Source organism: Pithys albifrons, chromosome 2 (assembly GCF_047495875.1).
Source record: "Pithys albifrons albifrons isolate INPA30051 chromosome 2, PitAlb_v1, whole genome shotgun sequence".
NCBI lineage: Eukaryota > Metazoa > Chordata > Aves > Passeriformes > Thamnophilidae > Pithys > Pithys albifrons.
In genome coordinates, this window is record NC_092459.1 from 28,194,782 (window position 1) to 28,219,564 (window position 24,783).

The 24,783-nt window shown below is 44.2% G+C and overlaps 1 protein-coding gene across 2 annotated transcripts in view; it reads left to right on the plus strand.

Moving 5' to 3' along the window:
* Positions 1-1,740: 1,740 nt before the first annotated feature.
* The window catches only part of SMAP1 (small ArfGAP 1), a 97,242-nt gene continuing 74,199 nt past the window's right edge, over positions 1,741-24,783 (plus strand). Inside the window, exon 1 of one of the 2 annotated variants that reach the window (XM_071548533.1) lies at positions 1,741-2,154. In XM_071548533.1, the coding sequence (XP_071404634.1) occupies positions 2,037-2,154 (118 nt within the window). In that variant the 5' untranslated portion in view covers positions 1,741-2,036. The remainder of the gene's footprint in view (positions 2,155-24,783) is intronic. The other variant, XM_071548534.1, reaches the window with a different exon arrangement.

A 24,783-nucleotide genomic window follows, 5' to 3' on the forward strand; every position in this document is an offset into this window, starting at 1 on the left:
TCATGTCAGAAATGGGCTGATGAGGAAAATCCACCAGCCACTGAGAACGCTTTAACAACTGATGTTTTTAATGTGGTTTAAATGTACTAAATGTAAAAAGTGCATAGTCACTGCTTCTTCTTCCCAGAACCCCGTGCCAGGCCAGGGGGCTGGGAGAAGGACAGTGACCTCATATTTCCTGTCACCCCCTCCCACTGAATGTAAATCCCCTTACTCTTATTGGCACAAATCCAGACTTCCCTCTTGTCCCTTACTGGTGAATTTGTATCCCTCCAAAGTCCATATAAACCTGTACCCCTGATTAAACTTTCTCTTTGTTCCTGCCTTTGCCGGTGGTCCCTGTGTGTCCTTTCTGGGGGCTCTCAGAGACCACATGGCCGGGGTAAGCATAGAGCACACACTTCTCCTAGGTTAATGGACTGATAATCCAGGACCAGGAGAAGTCCCATATCGTTGCAGATTTCCTTCAGCATAACGAGGCTACAAGAAACCAACCCTCATAGTTCACAATTGCAGCTGAGAAAAAGAATGATGTGGAGAATGATTCAGTAATTTAATGGCCTAGAGAGAAAAGACCTGAATTTCCATCTGCTTCACTTCAGTATTTTATAGGCTATATATAGGCTTCAGCTCTTTCCAGAAGGGTTGAACTAGAGGCAAAAAAATAAAACTAGCTAAAATCGATCTGACAAAAAAAAAAAAAAGGATGTTCCTGGCGAACAGATTCAAGAGCACTCAGCAGAGGCAAAGGGACCTGATACAAAATGGTGAATGGCCAATACAGACATGGTACTTGAGGGGCAGAGTGTAGAGGTACAGCCTTGGCCCCAGAGCATCAGCTTGGGCTATGCCTTCTGCAGGTACTTGGTATCCAGCTCAGAGGCAGCCTCAGGATCCAGCTCTGCCTTCTTTGGAGCAACTCACCACCTCAGGGAAGGGAAGTTCTAGACAGGTGGGGGTTGGTCTCTTCTCCCAGGCACTCAGCAATAGGACAAGGGGGCACGGGCTTAAGCTCTGCCAGGGGAAATTTAAGTTGGATACCAGAAAAAAATTCTTTCGAGAGAGAGTAATCAGGCATTGGAATGGGCTGCCCAGAGAGGTGGTGGATTCCCCATCCCTGGAGGTTTTTAAACTGAGATTGGACATGGCACTGAGTGGCATGATCTGGTAAATGGACTGGAGTTGGACCAAGGGTTGGACTTGATCTTGGAGGTCCTTTCCAACCCAACCAATTCTATGAGTGGAGGAGCCCCAGTCTCCCCAATCGAAAGGTCTCTGCTGCCTGTTCTCCTTTATTTCAGACATGAGTAGTACTGCTGGAGAATGTTCAGAGGGTGAGTCGAGGCCGAGGCCATGTCCATGTCCGTTCAGTCCAGAGGCTGCACTTTTCCCTGCCTCTCCCGAGACGCGGCGTGTGCCAGTCCCGCGCACCGGCGGGCCCCGGACTGTGTGTCCGGGGGCACTTCCCGCCCCGGGCCGTGTGTCCGGGGGCATTTCCCTCTCCGGGCTGTGTGTCCGAGGGCATTTCCCACCGCTGGATCGGCTCCGGGAGCGGCGCAGGGCTCGCACCGTGACACCTCCGGCCCGGCCCCGCCCGGGGGCGCGCGCACAGGTGCGGCGGCTCGCGCCGGCCCCGCCCCCCCTCGCGGGCACCACCTGGAGGGCGGGGCCGCCCCGGCGGATGGATACAGGACCTGCTACCTCCAGGTAGCCCCTCCCCTGGTCACCGCCCCTCCGTGCCCGTCCAAGGCCGGGCCGCTGGCCCCCTGCTTGGGCAGCGCCGTGGGGAAGCGCCGCGATCCCGACGCGGCCGCAGCGCCCGGGGGACTATTTCCTGTCCGTCACGGCACGAGGGGCTGGCGGGAGTGGGCGTGTGCGCGCGCGCGGGGAGCAGCGGAGTGGGGAGGGAGGCGGATGCGTCCGCGGCCGCAAGTAGTTCCGGTTGAGGAAGTCGGCGCTCTTGGCCGGCGGTTCCCGTGGGCGCGCCAGGGCAGGAGCGCTCCCGGCCCCACTCCCGGCCCCGCTCTAGCCGCGCCATGGCCACCCGCTCCTGCCGGGAGAAGGCGCAGAAGCAGAACGAGCAGCACCAGGCCATCCTGGCCAAGCTGCTGCGGGAGGAGGACAACAAGTACTGCGCGGACTGCGAGGCCAAGGGTACGCGGGGCGGCGGCGCCGGGGCCGGCCCGGGCAGGGCGATGCCCCGCAGGGACCCGCTCGGCGCGGCGGGGACTGGGAGGGGCCGCGCCACGTCCGCAGGGACAGCGGGGCTCGGAGGGCGGCCCCTCCCGGCCCGGGGGCGGCTGCGGGGATCGCGATTGGGATGGGGATCGGGATTGGGATGGGGATAGGGGGGGGCGGGCAGGCAGGCTGGCTGCCCTTTCGGTGCCAGCCGCTTCCCGCTCCTCCGGGGGTAGGGATGGAGCTGCGTTGTCTTCCACCGAGGAACCCCCAGCTGGGGCTTTATGCAATGACCGGCCCAGCCCTTTCGTGAAGTTTCACGGCCGCGTCCGCTTCCTGCGCTGCCCGGTATCGATCCGGAGCGGGCTGGGGCCTTCGGGAAGGGACTGGGCAATGCCAGGGACAGATGCCATAAGAGTTGAGTGTCTGGCGTCCAAAGCAATGCACCCTGCGATGCTGACTCAGTCAAAATGCCAGGCATCTGGATGTCTGTGTCTGATTAAATGTGTCAAAGATGTCTCTTTGGTGATAAATACAATTTTTAAGATTATATCGCTGACAAATCTTACATTGCTTTAGTCTAGTGGGTTTTCTTTCCTGTACAAAACTAGATGTATATTTGCATTTGTATTTACCTTAGATTTTGTGGCTTTAAAATGGAAAAATGTAGCACATCCCTCTTTTATCTTGAGTCAATTCATTGAGATCTTACCCTAAGTAAGGTGACTGCAGAGTAAGTTATTAAGTGTAATGTTTCCTGAAGAACAACCAGGGGTTCACAGTGTATGAGTAGGGCCAGAGCTGCCTTGTTCAGCCTTTCTCCACATCAAGGGGAGGTGAAGCTCAGTGAGCTTTGTTTGAGCAACCAGAAATGGAGCTGTATTTGTAAATATGCTTTGCAGTCTGTGGGTACTGCTTCTTTTCCCACCATGGACATAAGTTGTGCAGTGCCTTCATAATCAGAAGACTGTATTTTCTTAGGTTACAACCCTAAGAATTATATTATGTGGATTGAACCAAATGTAATAGGTCTTTGTATTTTGTAAATAACTTTCTAACCATTTCTAGCACAACTCTTCTTGCCTCCTGACTTCTGGTTGTCTGAAAAGACTCCTTGTAACTGGTGGTTTTCTGGAAAAAGCATACTTGTATGTTTTGTGTGTTACTGACACTTAAGAATTCTGTGCTGAATGCTGCTCTGAGTTGCTTGATGATGGAATTCCATATGTGTGTTGTTCCACAGAACAGGCCTTACAGCTGTGTGGCTCAGAATCAGAGTTCAGGATTCTCTTTTTATCCTGACTTCTGAATTTCCTCTTTCTAACCATCACCTCATCAAAGTATTGTTTGTAAGTCTCTGTAGTGCTTGGTATCTTTTGCACTTTCAGTTCAACAATGCTGACACTTTTGTCTTCCTCTTCCTTATGTTTGTGTTAATGAGGTTTTTTTAAATCCCTTTTCTTTGGTGCTTTCTCTTGTAAGATCAAGTTTTGGTGTATCCTTAGTTTGGTTCTTTTTTCTTCGGGTTCTGGAGGACCTACCAAACTCTTGACCTGGCTGTCTTCTTCTAGTACCTGTTAATTCAGTTTCCATCTTTTAAATAAACTGTTTTACTTGGGTACCTTACTAAAATCTGATGGCACTTCTGAAAGCTTTTTGCTTTTCCCTTTTGCTCAACCCGCTCCTCCTTTGCTGTCTCTCATATGTCAGAGGCATGGCTTGCTTTCACTCTGTCCCCCAGGAAAGCTGCCATGGAAATAGTGGGTGATGCAATGTGAGGGAATTATTGGTGAGGGTTTTTTAATTTATTCTCTTTCTCTCTTCAAGTTTAATTTGTACTTTCTTCATCCTGTTCTAGCAAATCATATTTTAAGTCTTGTATTTGCTTATAGTGCTATCTGACTGCCTGTACTGTAATTAAGTGTGTGTTTGGGTTTTTTATAGATGGGAAAGTGTACATTAAGTGTAAACTTGACGTGGTTGCAGCTATTCTAGAGGTGCTTGACTGAGAGATGGTCAGATATGCCCAGTCTGTGTGGATTTCTTTTCTTAAGTTAATGAAATTTCTCTCTGGGAAGGAGAATTGTGTGAAGAAATTGAGATGCCTCCACTATACCCTGAGGTTTGGATTTCTGTACACTTCTAGAAGACACAGTTCAGAAAAAAACCCATGCCCATTTGTTTAGTTGAAGGTCAGGTTTGTCGAGCATGTAATGCCTCTGTTGAACTCTTCCTTGTTGTGTCAGTCTTTGTAGAAACTTTTTGTTAACCAAGTAAGAGAAAAAACAGCTGGCTGCAGCTTTGTCAAATGTGTTTCACATTTAATCCATGGTGTTTGAGTGCTCATGGCTTGCTGCTGTCTGGCAAAGCTGTAGTTGTGCTAGTCCTGGAATGCAGTGCTGGTCTGAGGCAGTGGCTGTTAACGTGGCTCTGTCAGCCAACCAGGGTCTGTCATCTGTTTGTGTGACTTTCCCCGACTGTCACAGTCTCCTTCACCTCTTGCAACACGAACAGCATCCCTTTCATCTCTGGTCATGTTTGTCACTAGTCTGGAGTTCCCTATTGCCTGTTCCACTAGGGAGTCTCTTCATCCTGGATTCTGCAGACAGGAATGTGAAACTATTCATGACAAAATACTTAGGACTTCTGTCAGTCCTAGTTCATGTTTTGTAAAATGTATGTTTTCCTTTTTGTTAGCGTAATTTATTCTTTTTTCTTTGAAATGTTGTCTGCTTTAATTTCTGTTACTTTCCTCTCTTGTGTGAGCTTTTCTCAGTTGTCTGTCATTCTCCTTTCTATTGCTCAGTGTAGGATCATAGAATCGACTGGGTTGGAAAACAGCTCCGAGATCATCAAGTCCAACCCCTGGTCCAACTCCAGTCCCTTTATCAGATCATGGTGCTCAGTGCCACGTCCAATCTCAGTTTTAAAACCTCCAGGGATGGGGAATCCACCCCCTCTCTGGGCAGGCCATTCCAATGCCTGATTACTCCCTCTGGAAAGAATTTTTTTCGGATCCCTTGAGTTCTGTTTTTTGCTTTGTTCCTGTTCACCTAATTGTGGAGTAGCACCATATTTGTGATTAACTCTGGTTGTGTTAACTGAGTTGCGGTTGGGTCTTGGGTCTTATTCTGGCACTACTTAAACCCCATTATTTTCAGTATGGTCTTTCAGGTAGCTGTCAGTTCAGCCTGGGTTCCTAACCAAAGCTGAGGCTGGCATCCTTAGTTCCTTTCTCTCACCCTGGTTATTACAGTCTCTCTTAAACCTGAGCTATTATATTTACCTTAGGCTTCTGTCCAGATAGTTGCATCCAACAGTTGTGGAAATTTTGCAGATTACACTTTTATATCTGTTTTAACTGCTATTCTTTGATGCTCTGGGAGTTCTTAAGTAGATCAATATAATTTAAACTCTTATTTTTTTAGGGTCAAGAGGATATTTATTTCATGTGACCGTATTAGCATATTTATCATTCAATACTTTCCTTGCATCTACAGTAATGCCACTATTGAGCTCTTCCTTTGTCATTAAGGCTTCTCTGCTGGCTTGTACTTTTTACATCAAAAAGAGGATCATCAGAACTTACCACCTTCCTGTCACTCTGAATTCCTGAGTCAGCTCTCTGTGCTCTCAGGTGTAGGACCACCATCTGTGTTGCCTGACAGGACATTTGAAGCCTGCACCTTTCTTCTATTATCACATGCTTGCTCTGTGTAAGAATTCAAAAAGCAGCTGTTTGGTCTTCCTCAAAATTATCTTGATGTAATTAATAGTGGTCTTGTATAGAGAACAAACCAATCCTTTGGTTTCTGATCTATTTTTGAAGTCTATGTTATGCAGATACATTAAATGGCTTTGGAAGGTGGAGAAAACAGCTGAGGATGCATCTGCCAGAGTAGCATTAAGTAATAATTAGGATTGCTGACTCTGACAACAGTTTTTGGAAGTGGTTTTTATTCTGTATTTGCCTTTTGCCTGTTAAAATAGTTGCTATGAATCTGATTGTCAGTGCTGAAATGTGCTGGAAACTACCTGTTGTAGGGCAGTATGATGGTTGCCATATGTCACCTTCAAACTGTGAATCTTAGAGCTGTCAGAAAGAGCAGAGACACCTCTGTGGGAAGAAGCCTAAAAATCAAGGATTCTGGAACTGTCTTTACAACGACTGAGACTTTTGGAAGGGCTCGTGATGACATTTGTTAAGGCAGTGCCACATGGTGTGTGCTGCCTGTGCTTTACATCCCTGTCTGCACAGCCATAAGGCAGGAAATGTCCTCCCAGTGTTACACTCCTGGGAAGTAGCTGCACTATGCTCCTGGTGTTTGTAGGAAATAGTAGGATATGTTGGCAGTAGCTGAAGTCACCCTGAAGTTTTGCAGAGGGGCAACTGAAATTCCTTTGTGATCCTTTTGTTTGCATAACTAAGTACACCTGGCAGGAATTGGAAGGATCTAGATAGATGAATCTATAGCTGTATCAGATGTGTACACTATGCTGAAAGCTCCTGTAAAGCATGTGAGTTTTTCTTCTCTTTCACTGCAGAGGAGGGGTAATTATTTTTTTTATTGTTTCAATGCTGGTACTTAAATCCCTTAAGCAAGAATACCTCTTAGAGATCTGTCAGATGAAGCCAAAATAAAAAAACTGTTAACATCAGTCCGGGACTCTTTGACTCTTTGCTGTTTCTGTATAGTGAGTACCTACTTACAACATGCCAGAAGTCTCCTAGGCTTGTGTTGTTTTTGCTGGGCACTAAGGCTGATGTTATTTCAATGCTGATATTAAACTATATTGAATCAAGTACTTAGAAGTTGAAGTGTGTGATGAAGCACAAAAAGGAGATGCTTTTGTTTTAGAAGGGGACAAGATACCAAAATGAAAAGTCTGTGCATCTAAGCAAGCAGGCCTGTAAATGGAAGACAATCACTCTTGGTCAGCTGAGACTGTCTCTGCAAATGAGGAGCATAAGACTGATTACTGTCCCTAATGATGTTTCTTTTCTGTTTGTTTTGCTTGTATGTGGGTGCATTTGTTTTTAGTACAAATGGATTGACTATTGAAGTCTGCTTGTAAATTCATCTCCCTGTCAAGAAGGCAATTACCTCTATTGTCAACTGCTTTACAATTTTTTAAAACTGTAATCAAGTTAAAATAACATAATTGAAAGCTTGCAGACCTCAGTATAAAGAATTGTAGATGTTTGGGCGTTCAGAAAAGGTGAATAAATTTCTGTATTGGATGAAATGTTGTTTTTTGTTGGCTTTTTAAATGTCATGACTGGCAGTGCTTGAAGCTTGTTTAAATGTTCTGGTACCACAATCAAAGTACAAAGAGGCACATTGACACTGTTGCTTGTTCAATGATGTTAAAATTGGTTTAGTTTGGTTATAATATTAATGAAAATACTTGTCAGTATTCATAGTTGTACTGCACAGTCACTGAGTATCTATATGTGACTGAAGACTTGGTCTTTTCTGTCTGAAGAGTGGCAGGTACAGGCTCTTAGGGATGTGGAGAGAGACTGGACAGGAAAGATTGCACTACCAAAATTTGTGTAGCTAGAACAGGTGTTACAGTTTTGACTTTAAGTAAATCTAATTTTAACTTCCCTAGCAACTGGACAATCCCACACAGATGATCTCCTAGCAGTGTGTGTGGGGGGGCAAAAGTCTTGTTTTAAGTTTAAAGTGGGTAAACTAGCTATCAGAAGAAATCTGGAATATTCCAGGTATGTTTACAGCTGTTATGACTTTTTGGTTTTGACAATTTAAGTGTTGTTTGGCATCTCTTCTGTGTCTGCAAGACTGACTCAAATATTTGTGTATCGTCATAGCTTTTTGTGGAGCTGCTTTTGCTGTTTACTGGCCCAATGTCTGGTCTTTTCAGCGTGTTCATCTTGCCTGTATACTTCAATAAATAGTGCACTTCTTCCCCAAGACTTAACCTAAAGCAGATGGATAACTCTTATAGCCGGCTGCCCTCAGCCTGTGCAAGCTCATCAACAGAGCTCATACTGGGACAAGGTCTGGCTGCTCTGCCTTCTGAGTTGAAGGTCTTCCCTGTCTTCCTCCTAAGGTGGAGAAACCCTTGAGGTAGGACTAGAAGGGAAGTTCTAGCCAGGTGGGGGTTGGTCTCTTCTCCCAGGCACTCAGCAATAGGACAAGGGGGCACGGGCTCAAGCTCTGCCAGGGGAAATTTAAGTTGGATATCAGGAAAAAATTCTTTCCAGAGAGAGTAATCAGGCATTGGAATGGGCTGCCCAGAGAGGTGGTGGATTCCCCATCCCTGGAGGTCTTTAAACAGAGATTGGACGTGGCCCTGAGTGGCATGATCTGGTAAATGGACTGGAGTTGGACCAAGGGTTGGACTTGATGATCTTGGAGGTCTTTTCCAACCCAATTGATTCTATGAGTCTGTGACACAAGGGGCAATGGAAGGCAGTTGGATTATGTTGGAAGTCAGTTCCACACATCTCCAGTGCAACTTCTAGCTCTATATGGAAGTTCAAACACAAAGTAGTAACTGACCCAGTAGATCAGTGCTCTGTGGATACTCTGTACCAGAGACCATAGGGGCAAATATCAGATGTTACTGCAGGTCTCTTGGATCAAGAAACTGCCAGTACTGCCTTGTGCGTTTCTTTTGCACAGTTAGTATTGCTGCTGGGAGATCAGAGGGGTGAGGATCATGTGAGGGTAACAGACGGGAATATGAATTGACAGATGTAACAACTGGAAGCCTGTAGCTGTCCAGGGAGGTTTTGCAATATCCTTCCTTAAGGATTAAAGAAGGCAAACCACTTTGATTCAGAGTGGGTTGTACTTAAACTTTGCAATTGAAGCGATCAATGCTGAACTCAAATAATAGCAAGGAACTGTATCACTAGAAATTCTAGTGATCATCTGGTACTTACACTTACTTTTCTGTCCTCTTTGTGAAAGACAGTGCCTTCAAAAGACCTTAAGGGATCTCAAACTCCCTTCAGTCTCTCTTTATGCTCTGTATTCAGGATCTTTTTCCTGGTTCCCTGCTACTAAATAAAACTACCTCAGTGCTCTGTTTTTGTTGTTTGTTCCCTTATCTGTTGCTCACACTGGTTGAATGAGACTGAAAGTTAGGAATTAGTTACGGTTGCAGCCCTGAGAATGATAATTGTTTTCCCCAAATGAGGAGTTCTTGAAAGATGCCTTACTTGCTGAGGGAGTAGTGTGGCAGTTTTAGCTTAGAACTTCGAGAACTTCATAAGTGGCTTGAGTGTTGCAGTGCTGGGTGACTCTGGTGGTGCCTCTAAGGAAGGGATTTGTTTCCATCTCTTGACTCTTACAGAGCAGAAAAATACACTCAAAGAAGTCACAGGAAATCTCTTTAGTTTGTGATAGAACAAGGTTGTTTGCAAAGTCGGAAGACCTTTTATCCAAGTCCTTAAAATGCTATTTGGGTGCAATCTCCATTCTTCAGCACTTAAATGAACTTGATTGGATGAGATTTAAAGTGGTGTGATGTAGCTTTGAACTTGGCATTGCTCTGACATGAGGCTGGACTAGGTGACCTCTGGAGGTCCCTTTCAACGTAGTTATTTCTGTAACTAATAATAAAAATATTTGTGGGGTTTGGTTCTTATTTTTTTTGGGTGGCAAATTTTAGATTTTGAGATGTACTGCATAGATGCAGAAATCCTTACATGCTTAATTGCTGCCCTACCTTCAGAAGGCATTGGTGGTCTAAGCTGTTTCTGTTGTGTGAACTAGAAAGGTGGGACAGTTCCTGAAAAGTGGTTATTAGTATTGATAAGACCTTGTGCAAAACTCTCAGTCCTTTTGGTCAGGGCAACAGGTGTGTCTCCTCATGGCTCCTAAGCTGTGGTTCTGCCATTCTTTAGTGAGAGGAAAAAACTCCTGCTGCCACTGCAGGATGCTGCTTACAGCAAGCTTTGTTCTTTGCTTTGTTCTTAAATTTCCTTCTGCCGTCTTGTGAATGCGCCCTCTTTGATCTGAATGCTGTAAAGAAAAAGCATCAGTGCTGCAGCTTTAAGAGGTCTTTCGACATGGTGTGGAGGAAGCAATTAGATATATCTAGGTGATAAAATAGAATTTAGGGAGGTACCTTTTCCTGGAGAGGTGACTCCCTCCCTAATATATGTTCCCTATAGTATTTAAGAGTCAGGTATTACTCAGGGAGTAGTCAGCACTTGATTTAGCTCAGGTGTCACATTGTCCTAGACCAGCTCAGTAAGGCTCATTTGAGCATGATTCAGCTTTACATTAGGAACTTTAATGCTTCATTTTGTTCTCTTGTGGCTGCAGGTAAATTCTCAAAGATATAATGACTTTGCCTTGTGAATGGGTAAGGCTTTTTGGTCATATCTTATTCTCATGTTGAGGTTCTTAAAGAGTTATCCTGTGAAACCCATGACTAGTTGAATCCACCTTCACTGTCCTGTCAATAAGTTGGTTTTAGATATTATGGAAGAGTAAAACTTAGTTAAGGCTGAGCTGTGTTTTTTTGTTGGCATTGCAGAGTGGGAGAGGTCACGCAGCTGGAGGAGGCAGTGGATAAGTACAGGTGCTTAGGAAGGGCAGGCTGGGATGGTGATAAAGGGGACTTGCCATTCACTGTGAGAGCAATGGGGCTGCCTGTAGCTTTGCCTGGAGAGGATTAATGAGCCAGTTGAGAGTTTATAGGTCAGAGACCATCATGGGTGGTGGTCTGTGCATCTGCTTCAGGAAAGAAGTAGTAACAAGGATTTTCTCAAGCAACTCAAGCCTAACCAGGGCTGTCCCGTGGTGTAATGGAGAGCACTCTGGACTCTGAATCCCAAGGTCATGAGTTCGAGTCTCAGTGGGGACCATCCCCAGGCAGTTCAATGCCTCCCTGCCATCCCATCCTGTCAGATCTCAGATGCTCAGCAGGGTCAGCCCCAGTTAGTACCGGGTGCTGTGACAGTCCCGAGGACTTCACTGTCACTGTCCAAGCTCGCTCGGCCGTGGCAGATGGACCTCAGGACTGAAATGGTGGGGCCAGTTCTGCGCACGCTGTGCCTCACCTAAAACATCCACTGTGCAGGCTGGAAGGGCACACCCACGTGGGGAGAGCCCTGCCCAAATCTGCGTTCATGATGTCTGGCCATACATACATATAAGCCTAACCTTTGCAGGCCTTGATGCTCACATGTGTCTTGAACCAGCCTGATTATTTTCTGGAGGAACAGTGCAGCAGGGAATAAGTAATCAAGGAAACTTGGAATGCATTGATGACCACATCTCAATACAAGTGGTTGAGGGCCTGTTACTTACAAATAAGGAAAGACAGGCTGAGTATTTAAAGGTTATGAGTAGTCTTGGCTGCAGTGATCATGAAATGGAAGAGTTGAGGATCTGAAGAGGAGACAGCCAAGCAAAGAGTAGGATTACAGCTGTGATCTTCAGGATTGAAGATTTTATTCTGTTGAGGGAGTTTCTTGGAGGAATCATTTGGAAGATGGTTCTAAATATAGAGATTCAGGTTTACTGCTTTAAGCTCTAGTGTGGTATATTCCAGTGAACAGGAAATTGCCCAAAGGCAGCAGGGTCCTTTTTAAATGAACAAGCGGGTTCTGACAAAGCTTGGGCATAAGAGGGGAGCATATAAGAGGTGGAAAAAGGAAGCGTATGAGCGATGGAAGCAGAAACAGGTGGCCCAGGGAAATGTGCTGCTACTCAGAGTAGAAAAGTGGACAGGTGAAAGAAATGGGCCATTGGGAACTTTGAAGCTCAACAAAGAGAAATGCAAAGCCCTGCCCCTAGAGAGGGGGTTCTCGAGGTGCAGAGAGAGGCTGTGGGTCAAAAATGGGTCGTGAGCCGGCTTTGCACCTTTGCCACAAAGAAGACAAACAACATCTTGGACTGCATTCCAGGAAGGGTGTAGTCACAGTGTCTGGAGGGAGATGGTCCTTTTTCCCTCGGCCCTACTGAGCCTGGGTATGTAGTGCTGTGTCCAGTCCTGGGCTCCAAAGTACAAAGAAACGGGGACAGACTGTAGCAAGTGCAGCAAAGGGGCACAAATGTGAAGAGGTTGTGTGCCTGACAGTCAAGGGGAGGATGAGAGGGCTGGGATTGTTTAACCTGGAGGAGAGAAGTCTGCTGGGTGTATCTTATCAATGTGTATAAATACTGGTGGCAGGGTACGGGTGATAGAGGGAGGCTTGTCTGTGACACCCAGTGATAGAACCAGGAGGTGATGATCACAAATTAAAACACGAAATTCCACTGAAACATGAGAATAAACTTTTTTTATTCTGGGAGACAGTGAATATTGGAGCAGCTTACCTGGAGAGGCTGTGGAGTATCCATTCCTGGAGATACGGAAAATCTGATGGGGAACAGCCCTAAGCAACCTGCTGTATTGTCTGTGCTCTGAGCATGGGGGCTCTGACTGGCTGAACTCTTGGGGTCCCTTCCAGCCTCAACTCCTTCTCTTCTTATCCAATTCAGTTGTTGCATCCCTTTACAAGCTGGTATGGAGTCCCACTGCACATATCATGTAATTTATTTTTTTTTTCTCCCCAGTGCAAGCATCAGCCTACATAGATTTAAAAGTAGGTTCTGTGTTTAAAGTTGAAGTCCTTTATGAGCAAGAGAAGAGTGATTAAGCAGCAGTAAATACAGACTGTAGTAGGGCCTTAACACTTCAAGAATATGGGAATCTCGCTGTGATTTTTGCATCCAGAGATAAAAAGGACCAAATCTAACTATTTGAAGCGAGTGGGAATTGAGACACAACAGTAGAAGAGTTACTGCTATCTTGTATTTGTCTGAAAAATTTCTCTTCACGTCCAGCTAGAATACCTTCACAACTTGAACTGCCTTGTAGAGCTGGTAGAAAGTTCCCAAGAACTTCTGTCCCTTGTGCCGGGAAGTTTCTTTGGATCGTAAAACTGCTGGTTTGAACTCTGTATTACAATAAAAAATTGTCCCTTGAAAGACTGAGGCAAAAGAGAAACTACTTCAGATTTGTGTTTTTCTTCTATTTTGACCTGTTGTCTGATTAATGTTTGAAAGCTTGAGCAATATTCCTCAACATTTTTCTCTTGCATGGCTTCATAAACAGCCATTCAGACAAAACTGCTTTATTTTCTTTGTGGTATCTTGGCATATTTAAGATTTGAATGGATACCTATTTGTATGCATCTTTGTTTACTGTAAACTCTGATTTTATGATACAGTGCTAACTGTTGCTTATCTTCCACTGCCTTGGTCATTTGCTACTTTCCATTAGATGATCAGCTTGTGTATCTGAGTACCTACTGTCAAGGAGCTTCTGTTTGGTGCTGTGAAGCAACTCTGTCAAGAGAACCTGAGTTCCTGCTGTGTTTCCTGCCTGTCCAAAATTCTTATGAGTAGATTTGTGTTCCTCTGACCAGAGAAGCCAGATGCTTTTCTGTTCTGAAGTAAAGATCGGAAGAGGAGGAAGAGCTTGGAGGTTCAGAGAACATCCTCATGCTGCAGGTCTGTGGTAGATGTGGATACAGAGAGCACTGATTGTGTAGCTGATGGAAATGATAAGTGTTAGGGAGGAAAGGAGAATTGCATAGGCCAGTGTTCTACCTGTCTCAGGAACCTTAAACTGTCAATTGTCCCTTGCCTCTCCTGGGAAGAGGCGTTTGGTAGACGATGGAGAATAGAGAGAGAGATTGTAGCTCAGTCCGTCTCTGAGTGGAGCTGTGGACAGCCATGTGTGATACTTGTAGGCAGTGTTGCCAAGCAACTGACTTTGCAGTTGTGATTTGGTAAAAGAGCAATTCTGTTTCTTAAAGCTGTGCCTGGCTATGTTTTTGTGTTAAAATATATTGGTTAAGAATAGGGAACTGTCTCTGTTGCATGGATGAGATAAAGAATGTGGTATTCCACATTTGGCTATCAGTTGCTATACTTTTGTGTCCACTCCTCCTTTTTAAGGAGAAGGGAACAAGAATCTAATGCATTTTTACTGAAGTGTTTGAATGAAAATAAAGGAAGCTTCATAGTACAGGCCTTCAGTGGTAGGATTAAAGGCAGCAGTAGTCCTATAGGAATTTCTGCAAAAGAAGATGGAAGTGATTCATCATGTAACCTGGTATTCTTGAATGCAGCTGAATTTGCAGGTGGATCAAAATGTGGCAGTGAGTGTCAGCTGGGAGTGAGTGATCATTTTAAATAACCTCCTTGTAATGTGTGCTCAGGTAATTTGGGTTTAAATTTGTTATTCATAACAATTTACAGAAACAATCAGTGTATTGGCAAGTAGTGATGGTTTTATAATATAGGGACTGATTTTCCCCATTAAGTTATGTCTCTATGGGATACTTGTTCAGTTGCTTATGATCTGCAGAATAACAAAAATATCCCTTTAAACATGGCAAATGCCACACTCACCCTTTACATCTTCAGCAGAAGTATGTTGGTGCTTTGAGCTCCCCTCCTAAGCAGGGGATAAACCAGAGACATACCAATAGACACCAAGTGTAGGCTTTTTGGTCTTTGTTCTCATTGCCAAGTGATACCTGGTTTATTCTCAACTTTAAATATTGAACTGCTGTATTGGATTTGCCTGGGCAGGGTTAACTTCCATAGCAGCTCTCCTGGTGCTGTGCTTGCAGCTGGAAGGGTGTTGACAGCGCCGTGTTTCAGCTCTTGCTGAGCAGTGCAAGTGCAGCACCAAGGCTGTCTCTCCAACCTTCCCCTAAGGCCACTAGACTGAAGGTGGGCAAGAGTTTGGGAGGGGATGTAGCCAGAACAGCTGACCCAAAGCAACCTAAGGGATGTGCTGTAACAAGTGATGCAATAAAAGCCAAGAGAAAGGGGGGTAGGGGGATCATTTGTTTTTAAGGTGTTTTGTCTTCTTTGTACTGAGGCCTTGCTTCCTAGAAAGTGCATATCACTTGCTGATAGGAGAATAAATATATTTTTTTCTCTTCTACAGCTGGCCTTTGCTTTTCTTTATTAAACTCCCTTTATCTTGACCCATGAGTCTTTTTCTCCTCCTTGATGTGTGATGGCCAGCCAAAGTTAATCTATCACAACTGCTGAGGGTTTCTTAAGTGTTCTGAGTAGAAAGTAACTGTCATTCCCATTAATAAAGACTTGAAGCCTTGGTTCACTTTTCTGTCTGTTCTGTAGCACGTAGCAAGCAGCCTCTGAAAGAAGTGATGCTAAATGCCCCTTCCCACTTGGCTTGTTCACTGCAATTTCCATGGAGTTTGAGTCTTCATGGAGTCCCTTTTAAAAACATTTACTCCAAAAATATATTTATGAAGCAAAAAGATTCTGTCAAGTGTATGGTCTTAAATGAGACTTGGAAAAAAAACCAACAGATCCAAGATCACATGCTTGAGATTCCTGCAAAGTTTTCAGAGTAATTGTTGAGAATTGATATTTCTCAAGCAACCTTAATCCTACTTTGAACCCATACTCACAGTTCTCTATTCCAGGCTAAATGTAACTGACTAATTTGGAATTGTATTCCATTTCTCTTTTGGCATCTGAAGACAGTTATGTTTTGAGGAAAAATATTTTTCAGTGACAGCTACAGAAGATCATTTTAGGAAAATAACTTGCACAAAAAAGCCCATGAACTTGCTCTCCATTTTTTCAAAACACAAATCTGGTTAAAATAGATGTGAAGAACACTATTTACATTGTTACAGTATGCATGTATGTCCAGACTTTGCAATGAAGATTTGGGAAGGGCTCTCCCCACATGGGTGTGCCCTTCCAGCCTGCACAGTGGATTTTTTAGGTGAGGCACAGCATGTGCAGAACTGGCCCCACCGTTTAAGTCCTGAGGTCCATCTGCCCCGGCCGAGCGAGCTTGGACAGTGACAGGGAAGTCCTCGGGACTGTCACAGCACCCGGTACTAACCAGGGCTGACCCTGCTGAGCATCCGAGATGTGACAGGATGGGATGGCAGGGAGGCATTGAACTGCCAGGGGACAGTCCCCTCCGAGACTCGAACTCAGGTCCTTGGTATTTGGAGTCCAGAGTGCTCTCCATTACACCACGGGACCGCCCCCTCATTGCTACAATAGAGCCTGGATATCAGCCAAGACTAGAGTTGCATTTGTGTGGTTGTTCCCAGCAGTATATTAGTGTTTGAGGGTGGGCACATGGTCTCGCTGTAGGTAAGAGAGGTGAGTAGTGCAGCATGAAAGTCTGCTTGGTCTGATCTACATACACTGCAGAGGAGGTGAGGGCAGACTGTGTAGAGGAGGAATGTAGGTGAATAGGTCTCTGCAGTGAATGTGGATGTTGGGTTGCTTTGTAACCTCTGCCAGTGGGGTGGCAGAGGAAATCAGAAGGGTAAGAGTGAGAAAACTCATGGGTTGACAAAAAGACAGTTTAATGGGTAAAGCAAAAGCTGCGCCCACCTGCAAAGCAAAACAAGGAATTAAGTCACTATTTAGAATCGGCAGGTGGGTGTTCAGCCATCTCTAGGAAAGCAGCACGTCATCACATGTAACAGTTATGTAGGAAGACAAATGCCATCACTCCAAATATCCCCCCTTCTCCTTCTTACTCCAGCTTTTATTACTGAGCATGGTGTTGAACGAATGTCCCTTTGGTCAGTTTGGGGTCTGCTGTCTCAGCCATGTCTCCTCCTGGCCTCTTGCCCATCCCTAGCCTCTTCACTGGCAGGACAGTCTGAAGAGCATGTAAAACACTGGTGTGTTATCAACACTGTTATGGTTGCAGATCCAAAACACAGCACAGAGGGGCTGCTATGAGGAAAATAACCTCCATGTCAGCACAAACCAGTGTGGCAAAGAAGATTGGTACAAGAAACTATCTGGCCAGTCTTTATAGATGATTTCAGCGTATTTTTACAGTTTAGAACCTGAAATTTGGCACTCTGCTTTGGCTGCTCATGACTTGGACAGGTGCATTCTTTGCTAGGTACGAACTGGCTGTGTGGCCGAGCCCAGAGTGTGGAGGTGAGTGGAGTTACATTCAGCTGGCAGCTGGTAACCAGTGGTGTTCCCCAGCACTCAGTGGTGGGGCCAGTCCTGTTTGATATCCTTATCAGTGATCCTGAAAGAGGGCAGCAAGTGCACTCTGTCAGTTGTAGGTGACACCAATTTGGGTGGGAGTGTTGATCTGCTAGAGGGTAGGGGGGCTCTGCAGACAGGTCTGAACAGGCTGGGCTGTGGGCCAAGGCCAGTGGTATGAGGTTGAATCAAGTGAAGTGCCAGGTCCTGCCCTTGGGGTCACAACAACCCCATGCAGAGCTACAGGCTGGGGGAAGAGTGGCTGGAAAGTGCCCCAGCGGAAAAAGACTTGGGAGTGCTGTTGACAGCTGGCTGTTGAAAGACATGGAGGTGCTGGAGCATGTCCAGTGAAGCTGGTGAAGGGTCTGGAGCACAAGGCTTACAAGAAGCGGCAAAAAGAGCTTGGGTTGTTTAGCCTGGAGCAAAGAAGGCTCAGGGGACATGTTAGTGCTCTCCACAGCTGCCTAAAATGAGACTGTAGCCAGGTGGGAGTTGGCCTCTTTTTTCCAGGTAACAAGTGACAGGGCAACAGGAAATGGCCTTAAGCTGTGCCAGAGGAGATTTAGATGGGATATTAGGAAAAATTTCTCTGCTGAAAGGTAGGTCAGGCATTGAAACAAGCTGCTCAGTTACAATGCCTGAAGTGTTGAATCATCATCCCTGGAAGTGTTCAAAACATATAGATGTGGAACTTGGCCATGTTAGGTTAATGGATGAACTTTATGATCTCAGAGGTCTTTTCCAACCTTAATGACTCTGATTCTCTGGTCCCTGTGAAGAGACTTGGATCTCTGCATCTGTTTGATACATAGGGTCATGTTGGAGAGATTATAGTGATGTATTTGCCTGCTTTGTAATATACAGGTGTGCGTCTCTGGAGCCACTGAGGACTGCACAGAGGTTGCATAGTTTTGTGGAGTGTTTACTTAAAAATCTGTTCAGTTACATTTAAGAAAAAATGTAGGGAGGACGATTAGTGCAATTATTAAATAATTTCTCTCTGGCAGAAAAAGATAAACTTTATTCTTGTTTATGGCAAATAAGCTATACAATAAACCTGTCTTGCAAACAAGTCTTATTTCTGAGAGTTTTGTCATATTTAAAGGAAGAACTTCAGTTGCTGGCTAAAGGGTTTTTTGCAGCAGATGCTTATATAACCTTTATCCTTTGCCTAGCTATGTAGAGGGGTTGCTACGTCCTAACAGAGTAGCACAGATTTACACATTTTTTGTCTCCAGTGATGCTGTTACTTCATACTTAGCTACCAGATTCTAAAAACATTTTGTAAGAGCTCACTGCTCCCCATTTGCCTTTTATTTCTGCATATAAAAGGACTATAAATTGTACACTTAGTAAGCCTTTCAGCAATTGCTTGCTGACAAGGGAAAAATTGCAGTCAAGATCAGCTTCAGAAGTTCCTACCAATGCTGTAATACGCTATGTAACCTTGTCTTTTTTAGAAAGTCCCAGGTGCTGCTAACAGGAAGTGACAGCTTGCACACCTTATTATTGCAGTCTGAACTCTGACCCAGGCAGTCTTTGTCTTTACAAGTGAACAGGCAGCACAAAATTGAAGCACTGGTCCTTCGCCAAATGGAAATTCCATTTCTGCAGCTGTGCATGTGCCAGACTTATCACAATCATAGTCAGTCAAAAAGATTTTTTTAGTAGCTGACTGTTTGTTAATAAGGCCAAAAAAATTTAATTCTTTCAGTTTTTCACCTTACAAGATTGCCTGGGCCAAATGTCTGTTAGAGAAGAAAAAGGCTGTTCATCTCAAGAATAAACTGACATTTCCTGTGTCTCCAATAGCTGTAACTAACCAGTCCTCTGATTTACAAGCTGTGCTTTTTCATATTCCAAACTTAATTTTCTGTATAAAGCTTCTGCTGTTTGAAATTACTTGGATGCATTCCAGAACCGAAGTGGTTATGAAGCCAGCCACTTGATTTTGTGGCTTAAACATAGAACTGAAGGAACTCTAATGTCACTGCACTTCCTTTCCACTTGAGGCTTCCTACAGCCCTTGAAATTTCTTTGAAATGCTTTTAGCAATTATTGATGCTACCAAAGCAAGTGGATCAGTGAGCTGAAGGAATAATTGAAACTGGTTGCTTCATACTTCACCCTCTGACCAAGAGGTGGGACAGGCTGTGCAGGAGAAGTTTCATGATCATTCTATACAATCTCTTTGGAGTTGTGAGTAGGGCTGAGCTTAATGGGTTTGTTGATGATTTTCATGAGAAGTGGCTATCCACACACAAAGATGAATTTGAAGGAATTCTGTCCCTGAAACTACCACTAACCTAACACTGGCTAAAAATAGCCGAGTGGTGCTTCTCAGGCTTGTCTTCACACTGTTCTTGCAGTACACCTTGAACCATGTGAATCTCAGCTGTTACCAGGCTGGTCTCTGGCACAGTGTGCTTGAATTGTCTTCTTTCAGTACAACTTTATGCTGTTGAGTTTGATTTTATTTAAAACTACAGAAACAGCCCATTTCAAACACTTCTTGTTTGAGCTGGCACACTTCTCTGAATGTGGGAAATTTTAAGTTGTCAAATTCTGGCCTTGACTATCCAAACACAGGAATACTATAAGAGGCTGCTAAAAACTGACATTTAAGCTACAGCCTTTTGTTGCCTTTGTTTATATACAAAGGCAACAAAACAGTAAAACAGCATTTTGCTGCATACTTAGACTTTGACATCTGAAAAACATGTGAGGGCTGAGTCTGCATGGTTTTCCTGGTATGGAGGTAAAGCAAGGAAGCCTCTCCTACTGTACAGGAAAGGAAATGAAGCTTAATGTGGGGAATAGATGTGACACAAGAAGGAGGTTCAGGCTCTTTGTTCTGTTTAATCTGCAACTAATTCAGTGGATCAAGTGACGGCTGAATAGTCCCGTATCAGTAGTCTCAAAAGACTTCAGTTTCAAGGACCTTGAAGAACATTTTATTTCATAGAATAAAGTTCTTGTACTATGGTTCTTGCACTATTTCCTTTGCTTCAAGATCTTTATGTAAGATCTTTTACTCTTTTGAAAATTGGTTCCTTAATTCACGAGGTCTCTTTCAATGGACAGGATTAACATTGGAATTAAGCCTTTTGCATTGGTAGGGAGCAGGGGTTGTTTTATTGTAGGTTTTTTTTAACTTTCCCTCTCAGCAGGATTAGACTGAAAATAGATAATAGTAATTGACTTGTTTTGAGCATCTCGGTATCACCTTGATTTAATCCTTATCTCTAGTGCTTCATGTTATGAGGAGAGAAACTTGGAGGAGTCACTCTAAGTTCTGCCTGATTTTTTTGTTCTTCCCTGAGTAGCCACTGGAGAAGAGACTGTTTTGTGTTAACTTCTGGTGTTGAATTACCTAAAATAAAACTGCTGCTCACTTGCTTTCCTTCTTTTCTCTGTATCTGCTGTATAAGGGTGCTTGTCGTCCATTCACAATCTTTATCTGTATCTCAGCTTGGAGAAATTGCCGGTGTTTCTGGAAAATACTCTTTGCTAACTTGGTTGAAATTTGGAGTAGCAGAACACTGGAGCAGTATGGATTGTGTGTGTGAGTAATGCAGAGAGAGACCGCTGCATGGCTGTTCTGGGCTGGTGCAACCACAGGCTTTGTCTTTGGCCAAAAAGTGACAGTTTTTAGGAACTCGCTGTCCACCACTCGGGATGAGTCAGGTGCGTAGAGTTTCATGCAGTTAATTCTCTGTTCCACAAGGTGGAGCCAGTTCTTTGGCAAATCAGCTCTGGCAGCCGGTAGCAAAGTTTGGGGAAACAGAGAGTTAAAGTAACTTCACCGTGCTGTGTGGCTAAAGGACAGACAGGGTGCAGGGGAGTGAAAGGAAGAATTGTAGTCTCTCAGAAGTCTTTGAAGATATTGGTCCAAGAAAGTTTGCTGCAGGCTGTATTAGAGATGCAAAGTACTTAGTACTCTGTTGTATGTAATACTTGGCTTCCTTCCTTGTAGAAATTTTAATTGGTAACAGCAAGAATGTAAAGTGAAAACTAACTTTGTTTCTGTGTACCTCTGTCATACAAACCTTATTTAAAATTAGTCATGACAAGCTTTTCTTTCATTTAAAACCTTGTCTCAAACTTAGAAGTTGCCTAGCAAACTGGTTTTATGCACACAGTATAAAGGATACAGAATTGTTTGCTGAGATGTAAAATAGTTGCCTTTGCCACTGACAGTTGTAAAAGTGAAGGGCTGTGCTTGCTCTTTGTACCCCAGTTCAGACCTCTGTTTGCTCTCTGTAAGATACTTAGGAGGAATGGGCAGCACTTGTATTGAGCAGAAGGAGTGTTTCAGTATTAGTGCAGTTACACTAAGCTGGACTAATGGAGGGAAGGAAATTTTGAATTATTGTAATAAGGGAAGCAACCATCATCACTCCACTTTGTAGTCAAATCTCTACAGTGATATTAACACTTGCTCTTGTGTGGATGTCTCCAAGTTATGTCTTATCTCCAGTATTTTTGTTTCCATTTGTCTCTTTTTAGTTTTTTCTGGTCCACACTGCCTTTTCATTTTTTCTTAACATGTTTGTGTGACAGGTTTTCTTACTCCTGCTTGGATTCATAGATGATTAGTTTTAGTCTTTCACATTTTTGAAATGTTGATAGGAGTACTTTTCCCTCAGCATTTTAAAGGAACACTATCATGTAAGTCTTGTTTTGTTCCTGATAAAGTACTCTGCATGTGCTGATGTGAAATAAAACTTGATCAGATGTAATAAAATTTAGATCTTGGACTTAGACACAAATGTGTTTTGTCTTGTGATTGCTTTGGAGAGGAACTGTACCACCTTCAGCATTAGGACTGGAGCACAAGTCCTATGGGGAGAGGCTGAGGGAGCTGGGGTTGTTTAGCTTGGAGAAGAGGAAGCTCAGAGGTGACCTCAACACTGTCTAGAACTACCTGAAGGGAAGTTCTAGCCAGGTGGGGGTTGGTCTCTTCTCCCAGGCACTCAGCAATAGGACAAGGGGGCATGGGCTCAAGCTCTGCCAGGGGAAATTTAAGTTGGAGATCAGAAAAAATTCTTTTGAGAGAGAGTAGTCAGGCATTGGCATGGGCTGCTCAGAGAGGTGGTGGATTCACCATCCCTGGAGGTTTTTAAACCGAGTTTGGGCGTGGCACTGAGTGGCATGATCTGGTAAATGGACAGGAGTTGGACCAAGGGTTGGACTTGATGATCTCAGGGGTCTTTTCCAACCCAATCGATTCTGTGATTCTATTCTATGATTTTGTTACCATTCCTGTCATTATTCTTGCCTGAAGATCTGTGCCAGCTGTGGGCACACAAAGGTGGTTGGATCGTTTGTAACTGCATTGGCAGGGTTTGTCAGCAGGGCTGTGAGTTGTAGCAGCTTCTTCAATCACCTTCTTTCCAGTACAGTGAACTAAAACACGTGGTCCTTGCTGAGCAAGTTCACGGGGTTGTAGAGGAAAGCAAAGTACAAGAGTGTGCACAAGCGTTAAGCACGTGCAAGGGACTAGTCCAGCTTAAATAATGTGAAGGAGAGAAATCCGCCATGAAAAACTACATCCTGAAAGAGGCAAAATGTGGAGGAAAAGTGGGAAAATTTTTGAAATATGTTGAGAAAAAAAGCTTTCCCCTCACCAGTGAATATGTAAAAAATGATGCCTTTTTCACAGAATTCACACTTTGATGTGCATTTTAGAATGAAAGAATTGCATGTGAAGTTGGATAACTTTTTCAGCAAATTAAAAATTGGCTTGAAATCAACTTATGTGAAGGCTCTTATCTAAAAGTATGTAAATTACTTTCCAACTCTTTATTGCTTAAGTCTTAAACAGCTGAAATCACTTTTTGAGATGTTCTGTGTTGTAGCTACTAACTAGCTGTAGATATTTCTGCAAATAGTGAGAATGTTGATCCTAAGCAATAACTATACTGACACGAAAGTCTACTGTGACAGGGAAACAACTCTTCAGGTTTTTTTTCTTAAATTTACAAGTTATCTTAAAATTCTAGAAACCTAAAGCTGTACCAGGTTACATTAATTTTTGGTGGCTACATATTTCTTTCATTGTTAGAGCCCAGATAGTCTCTCTATAAAGGACTCCTTAAATACTCTGTGTAAAGGAGAGTCTGGACTCTGAATCCCAAGGACCTGAGTTCGAGTCTCAGTGGGACCGTCCCCTGGCAGTTCAATGCCTCCCTGCCATCCCATCCCGTCACATCTCGGATGCTCAGCAGGGTCAGCCCCAGTTAGTACCGGGTGCTGTGACAGTCCCGAGGACTTCACTGTCACTGTCCAAGCTCGCTCGGCCGTGGCAGATGGACCTCAGGACTGAAACGGTGGGGCCAGTTCTGCGCACGCTGTGCCTCACCTAAAACATCCACTGTGCAGGCTGGAAGGGCACACCCACGTGGGGAGAGCCCTGCCCACATCTGCGTTTGCGAAGTCTGGCCACACACATACACGGTTAGTGCTGTTTCTGTGCATGCGATTGAATTCTATTCTATATTCATCACTTGATAACACAGTTCCTGATCTTAAATTAATGTAGTAGCAGGTGAGATGGGCTGACCCTGGTGAGCTCCGGAACACCCACTCCACCTCATGTGTGCTCTACTCCCCAGTGCAGAGAAAGTAGAAGGAAGGTGGAGAGTCTTGTGGCTCGAGATCTTGGCAGTTTAATAAGGAGGTCAAAAGCTGTGCATGCAAATGAAATGAAAAGAGATTTTGATTCAGTAGTTGCCATCAGCGGGTGGATTTCAGCTGTGTCATGGAAAGTGGATCTCAGCCTGTGTAATTGTTGTTTGGGAAGGCAGATACTGTAACCAAAATTGCCCCTCTTGCTTCTCCATCTTTCTCCCAACTTTTGTTCCACGAAATGGCATAATGCCACATGGTTTGGGATATCCCTCTGGTCAGCTGGGGTCTGATGTCCCTGACCCCTTCTGGCCTCTTGCCCACTCCCTGCGTACTGAGTGGGGATGGGAAAGAAATCCTTGACTTGTGCAAGCGCATTCCAGCTGTATCCAGAGCATTACTGTTGTCAGTACTGTTTTGTTTGCAAATCCAAAGCACATCTCCATAGGGGCTGCAATGGAGCAAGTTAACTCCATCCTAGCCAGGCCTAGTGCACTGGGAAATGTCACTTGGTATTTTCCATTTAACCTGCAGTAGCTAAAACTCCAAATTAACTTTTGTGAAGTCATATGTCAGCTCACATCCATCTTCTGTTTAGCTCATACAAGAAACTTGTGCTGTATTTAAATTCCAAATCAAAATTAATTACTCCTTTTTATGAAGGCAACTGATTTACAGTTGCCAGTAAGACTTAACTATGCACAACATCCTTGTTGGCTTAAAGTCTAACCCAGTTATTTTAAGGGTTATTTAAGTTGTGAATGATCTTACGCATTCAGAATGTGTCTTGGTTTCTCTGGAGGATGGCACACACCTTCACAGCCACCTGTTAGGAACTGAAAAGGAAATTTAAGTCTAATCAGTAGACTGCATATAGAAATATGGAAAAGAAAGTTCAGAGTGAAAAAAAAATCAATTCTCACTTTGGAAGCAGCATTCTGTCTTAGGCTTGCTGAAGTTTTTTCCCTTGTTT